The following is a 10,650-nucleotide window of genomic DNA, read 5'->3' as shown; positions in this document are numbered from 1 at the left end:
TGGGCATCTTGTCCGTCGCTGTCATGTACACGATTGGATCCGAGTACGACCCTTTTATCGATCAGGTAAACAGAGATCTTTAGTTTTTTTCGTCGTTTTGGTAACTTGAGCTGAGTGGCGAGCAAGATGTTCAAGTGGTGGATCCCTCGCTGCTCAATGTTGGAGGCAAGCGATTCTTGAGATATGTTGGATCACTGACATCACCGCCCTGCACCGAGCAAGTGACATGGAGCGTGTTGAGAAGAGTCTTAATCTTTTGTTGAATAGAAGATTTTTAGTCCTATTGGGGCACGCGTTTTCCTAACCTAACAGCACTATGTGGAAGTCTCAATTTCTCTTGCTTGTGGCGCTTCTCCTAATAGATGCGGTCAAAATACCTCCAGATCATCATCTCAAATTGTTCTTGATTCCAGAGCCTGAGAATATCACGCCCTATGTGGAATTGCTCAATATGCTTCCTGGCCCAGTGCGTCCTGTCTACTTGGGTTGCCACGAGAAATCCATCTATGCTTTGTTGACGGAGAAACAAGCAAGCATCTTCAGGAGTAAGTCTGTCTTTTTAATTCCTTACCCTTCCTTTTTTGAAGTGAGAGCAAACGTTTCTGTGGTCCTTAAGCGTGAATATGCTGAGCTTTTTTCGTCTACGGTGTTCTAGTATATTCTATAATATACATTTAAATTAATCTTATTTTTATAATTTGCTGTATAGATAACATAGAATATTCTACCATCTAATGGTTGTTATTCAATTTAGTTTATAAACATATTTAAATCTTATATTATTCTATCATTTAATAAAGATTAATCTTGATTTATAAATTATAAACATGTTTATAATTATTAATAAATTTGACTATTTATTAATCCTAAACAAAAATAACACTAAACAAAGAATGTTCTTTTGTTGATCATTCAGATTAATCTTATTGTGTATCAACCATAGCTAGCATTTGTGTATGGTTTGATTTCTTGCTGGGGCCACCATTTGTGTGGATGGAATCTGTATATTACTGACTATTTTCTTGTTCTAAGAAGTGTTTAGGAAATCTTATAAATTATTTTTTATATAATAATAATAATAATAATAATAATAAGTTTTTATAATATCCAATCATATTCTATAACTACACAGGTTTGCTTAAGTAAACCAAAAATTTTAAACACCAATATTTGGCCTATGTTATACAATTAAGAAGTTAATCTGTATAGTTTATTATATTTGAAGGTTATAAATAAAACTTGGTAAACATGTGAAATAAGTTAAACTAGCATTTTACTATAAAAGCTATATTTGTTTTTCTTGTGAAAACTATTTGAAGTTTTGTCATCATCTCAACTTACTTTATTAGGCTTCTTGGCACTATGCTTCCCATCCACTTCAACAATATATTTTAACTATAGAAATTTTGAAACATTCTGGCTTCACATACCAAAAATATTGACTTACTTCTTGAAGATATTTGGTTGGTCTTTCAACCATATAATACGAGTACTTGCCCAGCAAATGCTGGGTTGTTTACAAAGAGGTTCAATATAAAACCTCTTTATAGACAGTGTTAATTGTAAGAGGTGGCCTTGGCGTGTGGTGTTTTAAACTTTAATTCTAAATCCATGTGGTGATGTGCATTTTGATAAAGCCACATAAAGTTGCCCATGAGTGAAAACTGGGTGGGGCAAGTAAATTCCAACTCAGTCAAATGTCTATCCTTGGCATTTGGAGATTGTTAAGCAGTAACCCAAACGAATTGGAAATTGTCATCTGGACATTTTGAATGGAATTTCTGTATTTGATGGTATTAGTGTGATAAAACTCTTGTCCCTTTAAATTGCCCCATCACAATTTCACAATCTAAAACATTTGGTAGTGCATTTTTCAGGATGAGACATGTATCATTGCATAATCCTGTTGATGGAGACATATTTTTTAGGAGGATAAGAATAGCACCTTGTTTGAGAGAGAATTTATGTGGTGAGAGACCAAAAGGTGTAATAAAATTTAGGAATTCTATTGGAAAATTTTCAGGATGTTCAGTGTCAACAAAATCAATGCTTTTGTAGATGTATGTATCACCTTGTAATCTAGAGATAATAGTGTTGTTGATTGCAAATGTATCATCGTTAAGTGGGGTAAGTATGACTCGGTTGGCTACAATATAAGAGTTTGAAATATCAAGTATTGAAGGGTAGACAAAATCAATAATTGATGAATAAATTAGTTGTGTATGAGGTAATAAAATGGAGTTAGAAGGTAAAGATGGTAAATTTTCAAAATTTTCACCATTTCCAACTTTGAAAAGCCATTCAGACCATGATTTATCACTTTCAGCAAGCCGTATATTTGTTTTCAAAGATAACTTTCTAAATAATCTCCATAACTTATTCATTCTTATAAAACTTAAAACAATTTGTGCCCTATGTCCATGTGGAATGACTGGAAGTGCTTGTCTAAAGTCCCCGCTAGTGACAACAATTATGCCACCAAAAAGTAATGATGTATTTTTTAGGTCTTGCAACACTTGATCAACAGTAGTGAATGCATGAGTGTGAACCATACTTATTTCATCCCATAACAATACATTAGTAGTTTTGATTCTTATACCTGCTTCACTATTAGCAGTTATAGTGGAAGTTAATGTTTCATTTATTGAAACATGAAGTTTAAAAGTAGTATGTGAAGTTCGGCCATTATAAAGTAAAGTACTTGCAATTCCTGTCTAAGCCATGCTAATAACATTTATTTTTTTTAGTTGTAAAATATTTATAAGAGTGTTAAGAAGAAATGTTTTACCAGTACCACCAGGACCATCAATGAAAATGTATCAATTATGCTCAATTGGGTAATCAATAACATTAAGAATATCATTAAAAATATTTAACTGTTCTTGATTAAATTAAGGAATATTTTGTTCAACATTTTGATATATTTGTGTTGAGTTGACAATTTTTTCATCATCAAAATTTTCAGACGGCATAGATAGATGATAGTTTTGATTAGTTTTGCTATGCATTTTCATTTTAATATTTATATCATGGAAAGCATGTTCATAATGAAAAATTGAATTTAGTTGCATGAAATCCTCAGAGAGGAAGTCTTTAAATTTATCCCACAGGCAGTAAGGATCTTTTGGAGTGAAAAGATACAAAGTAATACAAATAATTGTCTTAATTGTGATGGCATTCTAAAAAAACAGCAAACATCTTCTAAACATTTTTCCCATTCAGTATCATCAGCTATAAGCCCCATTGCATTTGCAACTTGTTGAAATGTGTCATAATAAATATTATTAACTGTCTTAAGATCTTTGAAAGATGTAGCACCTTTTTTATGGAGTAAAATAAAACGTAAATGATATAGTTCAACATTAGATGGTGACACAGAATACATTCGGTGAATGACATTTCTTGTATGTCGAATTTGCCAGTTATGAATATGAGGGTTAAATGTATAATATAAAGGAATTTCAGGATATGTATATTGTCTAGCATTTGGGTCATTTATATTTAATTCAAACCATTTTGTCAACATCGTACGATTTTGAGTAGCTCTTTGAAGTGCTATTTGTTCAGAACCTTCTATAAAATAGATGTTTTGAAAATTTGGAAGATGGATAGGAAGACGGATTATAGGGGTCGAATGACCATGCATTTTAAATTTAAAAAGTCTCCATATTGCCTCTGGAGCAGATACATAACGTGTATTTAAAAATGTTGAGATTTCATCACAATTTAAATTATTATCAGGTTGGGTTGCTGAATGGATTTCAATTGTAGCACAATCATAACCTTTATAAACATATTGAAATAAATACTTAATACTTTTTATAGTAGCACAAATTTCAATATTAATATGAGCATTATATTTTTTACAAAGGTATTTATTATAAGGCACTACCCAACAATTATCAATATAACACCCATTTTTTAGAAATGTACGACCATTATTAGGTCTATAATAATCTGGATATCCATCAACACTAAAAGTAGTTTCATAATTAAATTTTTTTGGATAACCTTTTGAGCAAGTGCCATTTTCCATACAAAGAATATTAGGGTAAAGAAGCCTACAAGGACTATATATCATATGAGATGTAATTATTTTAGAAATTTCAGGTTCATTTTGAGGATCAAGCAATTGTGCCGTTATGTATTGGTCAATAGCATTACGGTTTTTAATCTTGTTTTCATGAGATAAAATCCCTAGAAAGTGACAATGTGGAAGGCTTCTTTTTTAAAATTCAATTACATATATAAAAGTAATACAATTTCCAAAAATATGTTTTTTAGTAATATCATTCAAAAATTCTTTAAGCTTGATATGAAATACTCTCGAAACCAAGTCTGGACGATCCTCAAGGCTTTCATTTGGATGTAAGTTTTTAGAAATTTCTGGCCATTTGGGATTGCATGTAAAAGTAATGAAAAGATCTGGCTTTGAAAAATGGGTAACTATAGCTATTGCATCTTGATAATTTTGTTGCATTGCTCTAAGGCCACCCCCAAAACTTGAAGGTAAAATAACAATCGGATTTATATTTTCATTAGTAGCACGGTTTGCAACATAATCCATAAGACCAGTATACATTTCAACTCACAATTGTTTTTGATGAGTGCGATAGTAATTCAAATTATTGCTTTCAACTTTTACATAAGCATCAACAATATATTGTTGTGTGAGTTTTCCTGCATGTAAAATTTGATCAAAACCAAAGTGTATTGTGTCTCTTATAGATAAACGGTATGCATAATATTGGAGCAATGTAATTCGACGTCCAGAATTAAAAATATTTTTGTGCCAACCTCTGTCACCAAAAGGAAATATTAATGGGTAAACCATTGGATCACAATTATAATCAAGTGTTGAGATACATTTAGAATTGCTTGCAGTTGGATATATATAAATTTCACGACTATATGGCGGTTCTCCATCATCACTAACAAACACAACAGCAACATCATTTGTCCGTGGAGCATTATAGCGTCGTGGATCAGTTCCTTCAGTTTTTAATAACATGTAAACACCACGTATAGGATAACCTGAAAGTGTAGCAAAATGAATTTCTTCTTGTTCCATTTCATACATCATTTTGAAAGCTTGAGCATATGGGTTAACATGACGAAGGAGAACATCATGTTTAAGTAAGTTTGTCTCACAACTTGAATTAAAAGGGTTTTGCTTTCTTATATTTGTAGCTTCTAGAGTATCAAGCATATAAAGTTGTCCATAAGTTCGATATTGACCTTTAGAAGGATGTGCTGAAACAATATTATGATATATTTGACCATGGATTTTAAAGCGATAAGGACCATGACCTTTTACAATATCAATATTAGAAGACATAGATGCAAAAGTAAGAGCACTATTATAGTGTCTAATATTTGTTTTAAAATTAGAGTTCTTATTTTGCTTGTAAAGTGAAAGTAAATCAAATGGTAAGGGTGAAATTGGAGGTAATATAACTTGGTTATTCTGGCAACATATTGAAGAGTTTTCATCTTTAAAATGCAATGCATTACAAAAAGTACAAACAAATGATAAACTACCAATATTAAAATTTATTATGTTAAAGTCATTATAAATGCTATGGCTTGCTAGTGTGGTATTCATGGGTGGGAGTGGTGGATTTAATATTGCTTGATATATGTAATTGTCATAATGACATGCATGTAAGGTTCCAGATGCTTCTGAGTGTACAACTGATTGCTGTATATAGTCATTATCAAGATTAATATTTTGGTGTATAGAATCATTATCATGATTATTTTGAACAGCTATAGTATGTGTATCATGATCAATCATAGTTTCAGAGGCATCTAAATCTCCATTAGATTGTTTACTATGTCGTATGGTTCTCAAAAGATGGCAGAGGCGAAGCATTTTCAGTCACTTCGATTATATATATATATATATATTAATTGAGTTTGTATAGAAGTTTATGCAGAATAGAAATGCAGACTACAGTTGGATATATATAAATTTCACAACTATGTAATGATCTGAAAGGAAAATATTAGACTTTTGCGAAGCACACTCAAGAACAACAAAATAACTCCAATGTTGTGTTTACCAATCTCTAGCAGCTCTCCAAGATTTCCAATGTATAGTCTGGACTTTGGATGGGGGAAACCAGCCACTGTTCGACACGCTACGAAGCTGTGGAACGGCTTCTACTTCTATGACCTGTCACCGAGAGGTGGGAAAGCCATTGAAGTCATGGTGTTCCTTCCTCCTGAAACAATGGCGAAGTTCAGTGAGAAAGTCAAAACGAATTAATCCTGTGTACCACCTTACGTGTTAATATCCAGAGTCCATCGTCTCGTCTGCTTGTGTGACATGACTTGACTCCAATCAATCCATGCGTGCTGTTTGGAATATGGGGTGAAGATGAAAATGGACGACTTTCAAGTGAAAATCACCGAGGTACATCTTCTCTCGCCTGCAAATCCCACAGAGAGGTGTCAGCTCCCCTTCACAACATTCGCTCTAATGCAAAAGAGGGACTCCATGCCATACCTTCAAAGAGTAGCGTTCTATGAATCCACTGGTAAAGATGCAGATCTCCAACAGGGATCATACCGAACGCTGCCGCAAATGGGAGGATTTCCTCACACCAGAATGGCCACCATTCAAGAACACGTCTGGATGGAAGCTCGACGAAATATTTCGACTTCTTGGTGATTGGGTGCGGTGCCAGGTTGTGTCCGGTGGGGCGTCTTCTCCGACCTCATGAGCTCGGCTTGGCACAGGGCCTGGTAAGCCAGCATCTCCTGCTTCGCCTAGGCCTCGTTGATCCTACCATTACTCTCGCCCCTGTTACTTACCACGCACAGGCTCTCATGGGAATCCCACACAACCGTGTCCGACCAGAGCAGCCAGGGAGCCCTAGGAGTGCATGGCATAACACTTGTCACCACGCCCTCTTCCCTTCCCAGCCACGCGTGCATCCCACCCATTGGCTGCCACAACATTGAGCCGATATTCCCGCCAACCATGGCCACCGGCCCTGGCCCGAGCCTGGGCTGGCCTCCCCTTGCTGAGAACCATGGCTTTCGAGGCTGCCCTGGGCCTGGGATCGGACGGCTGCGGGGGTGTGGGTTCTTCGTTCTTATTATTATAGATTATTCACAAAGTTGCTAATTTGATAAATTAAATTTGCATTTTAAATTTTTTAAAACCATTTCTTACTAGGGCTAGGGTTTAAAGCAAGACAAACTTGCAATTACACATGCAATATATAATGTTAGGAAATAACATTGAAATCTACAGAAATAGTAGGGATTGTAAAGTTGTTTCTTGGATTTGGTCTGAAATGTTCTTAAAGGTTACTTAACTCAATAGTACTCAAACTTAAACTTAAACTTGGTCTCAAGTGTTTTAGAGGTTATTTAACCCAATAGTATGCAAAATTAATGATATTTAACTCCAAATATCCCAAAACATTTAACTAATTGGAAAAAAAAGGACATTCTTACTCTTGGGCTATTATCCTTTATAGTTGACCCCTATTTATATTTGGTCTTGAATTCAATCTTTGTCTATATTTTAAACTCGGTTTTGAATTCGGTCTCAGATATATTAAGTCCTAAATACATCCAGCCCTAGATATATCTAATCAAACCTTTTTATTATTTGGATCTTAATTTTATAGCTAACAACATCTTAGGGAATTTGTTTTTTATAGTCATCTTGTATGTGTATAATTTTATTTGGTGCTAAACTCATAACACTCCTTTTTGTGTGTTTGTAATTTTTTATTTGTTTGAGCTGGTGACATTTTTTTTATGACTAACTGCCAATAATGAATATGTCATTATTGCTTCTGGTCTCATAACTTCTTAGGTGGAAGTTTGTGCTCTTATTAATGCATTTACAATTGTTATTAAATACTTCCTCTCTAATTAAGTAATGTTTTAGCATTCTTGTTTGAAATGAATTCTTTTAGATAATAGTTTTGCATTTATGGTTAAGGTAATTTACATCTTAATGTCTTGGCTGTTGATATACCACACTTTCATGAGTGTTTAGTATCCATAAATAGATAGTTTGGTAGAATTGCTCATTTAAACCTTCAAGGGGATAATTGCAAAGTATATAACTTTTAATATTTAGATTGGGATGATTATTTATTATCTCTCTAGTACACATATGTTATGGGGTGTAAAGTTCTATTAGTGCTTCATTATATAAACTCATATATAGTTATGCATATATTGCTAATCAATTTGAGTTTATTTTTATGATTGCCAATGATGTTAAATCTTGAAATTAATATTTAATGAGTATTTTTCTACTGGTTCAAGTAGAGTTTTCTAAATACTTAAGTCACATACAAGTGGGATAATAATAATACTACAACTCTCATATCATCCATCAATATGAATGATTTGGTGTTGGTTTATTTTTCCTAATCTTATAATAAGTGGTTTTTTTAAAGGGCTCTATACCTAATAGAAAGGACTATATTGAGTGTTGCAGCAAGTTAGATTACAAGTTTATAATATTTGACATAATATTTAACAAATAAATCCTCTAGAAATTATATATGTATAAAAGGATTAAAAAGAAATTACACCACCTACAAATTCAATGGTGTGTCCTCCTGATGTTCTTCCAAATCTCAACTTATCGATAGGAGAATCTTATTTCCCTTCCATCATTTAAATAGGAGGTGATGATATAATAATGCCATATAAAATTATTATATAGTTTTTCATAGTTGTCAAATTGATTTTAATCTGGACCACTCATTCATATATATAATCTGAGGTTATTAAGCTTATTAAATATGTACATTTCTATATTCTATACACTTAAAACACTTCCTTATTATGAATTAGTGAAGTATCAATTTGCTCCATCCTCATAGAACATAATTTTGTATGGCATTATGAAACTAAACCAAGTTAGGCAGTAATTATTATAATGCCACTTGGATACTAAAGAACCCTAAAGTTGTAATTGTCAAATATATATAATGAAATTTCATGTTTGGTTAATTCCTATAAAATTCCCTAGGTGAAGTAATGTAGTAGTTCTGTAGTATAAAGTTATAATACTGAACGATATAATGTGGTTTGCCCATTTTGCACAAATTAAATTGTTTTCTAAGAGTTTTCTTTCCATTGAATCTAAGACTTTTTGAATTTCTTCCATATTAAGCTTGTGCAGCATTTTGAAGCCAGAGGAAATTGTAGATGAACACTGTGATGCACTATGTAAAAGTTGATAAAATCAAGTCGTGAATGGTGCATGTAGAACTGAGAGAATATTCCAACTTTAGCCATGTCATGATAGGAGAGAAGTAAAAAGGGATTATATATAAAGAATAAAGATGTTTGTCTTGAAGAACCAGAAACCCCGGCAGCCCTGCGGCTGTGTAGGTCAGCAGCACAGAGTGTCTGGTTCTTAGGCTGGTTTTTGGCTTCTCATCAACAGCATAGCTTCTTCTTGACGTGCCTCAGCACCATCATAGCCCAGGTCCACTCCCTCTTGGTAATCTTCAGGACAGACATACATTACATACAATCCCACTGGTGACATGACTAAAGTTGGAATCTACATCACCCCCCACCTATTGGGCTCCGTCCCAGAGCACATAACTCCATGGCAGCTTCATCTCACTCATGGTACTTGCGCAAGTGAGCACCAGTTGGTAAGAAGTTCCCACTGAAATCTTCAAGCTGGACTGAGCCGTTAGAAAAAACTTCAACAATGCAATATGGCCCAAGCCAGTGAACACGTAGTTTCCCATGCTTTTTTCAGTGCTTGCTATCATACAGCAGAACCACCAGCAGAAAAATGTTTAGCACGCAAATGACGATCATACCATTGCGGCATGCTTCGCGAGCTTGGAAAGCGAGAAGTCGACGCTCGTCGAGCTGTAGAAGCATGTCCAGTCGAGCTTGAAGAGTGTTGTCCCAGTCCAAGTTGTGCTCGACAGCCATAATCTCGAGCTCAAGCGGCAGGATGGCTTCTTGTCCATAAACAAGATGGAACGGTGAAGCTTTGGTGGTGACCTTGTAAGCAACGTGGTATGCCCAGAGTGCATCGAGCAAACGGTGATCCCAATCTGTGCGAGAAGCACTTGCGAGCTTCATGATGATGTCACACATATCTTGTTGGTGCGCACCAAGCACGAGGGTGGTAGCGATGAGCGATGCCATACTTCTCCACCAAGGTCTCGATCACTTGATTGATGAAGTGAGTATCTCGGTCACTCACCAGCTCCAAAGGGCAGCCAAATCTCATGATGATGTTCTTGTAAAGAAAAGTCGCAACCTTGGCTGTATCTTCCGTGAGAGCTTCAGCCTCGGCCCACTTTGTGACGTAGTCCATGCAAACGAGAATGTAGCGACAACAGGAAGGATGACTGGCCGGCTTGATCGGTCCCACAAAATCGATGCCCCACTTCTCAAAAGGAAGCACCAGAAGCAGAGGATTAAGCGGCATCAGATCGCGGTGAGTTGGGCGACCAGCACCCTGGCAGGGATCACAGGTCTGAACGTAGGTAGCAACATCCTTGTGAAGCGTTGGCCACCAATAGCCAGCTTGAAGAACCAAACGAATTGTTGCCTCAGATGAAAAGTGGCCTTAAGGTGAATTATGGCATGAAGTGATGACAGTGTGAGGAAGGATACAGCGGCGTAGAACGT

At 35.1% G+C, this 10,650-nt stretch overlaps 1 protein-coding gene across 1 annotated transcript in view; it reads right to left on the bottom strand.

The window, feature by feature from the left end:
• Positions 1–10,102: 10,102 nt before the first annotated feature.
• Positions 10,103–10,650, bottom strand: part of LOC112342879 — a 6,300-nt gene continuing 5,752 nt past the window's right edge. The window contains exon 2 of the mRNA XM_024665453.1: positions 10,103–10,477. Coding sequence (XP_024521221.1) covers positions 10,103–10,477 — 375 coding nt within the window. The remainder of the gene's footprint in view (positions 10,478–10,650) is intronic.

This window comes from Selaginella moellendorffii, unplaced genomic scaffold (assembly GCF_000143415.4).
Source record: "Selaginella moellendorffii unplaced genomic scaffold, v1.0 SELMOscaffold_122, whole genome shotgun sequence".
NCBI lineage: Eukaryota > Viridiplantae > Streptophyta > Lycopodiopsida > Selaginellales > Selaginellaceae > Selaginella > Selaginella moellendorffii.
The sequence above is the reverse complement of the archived record's forward strand: the minus strand, read 5'-3'. Positions and strand labels throughout refer to the sequence as shown.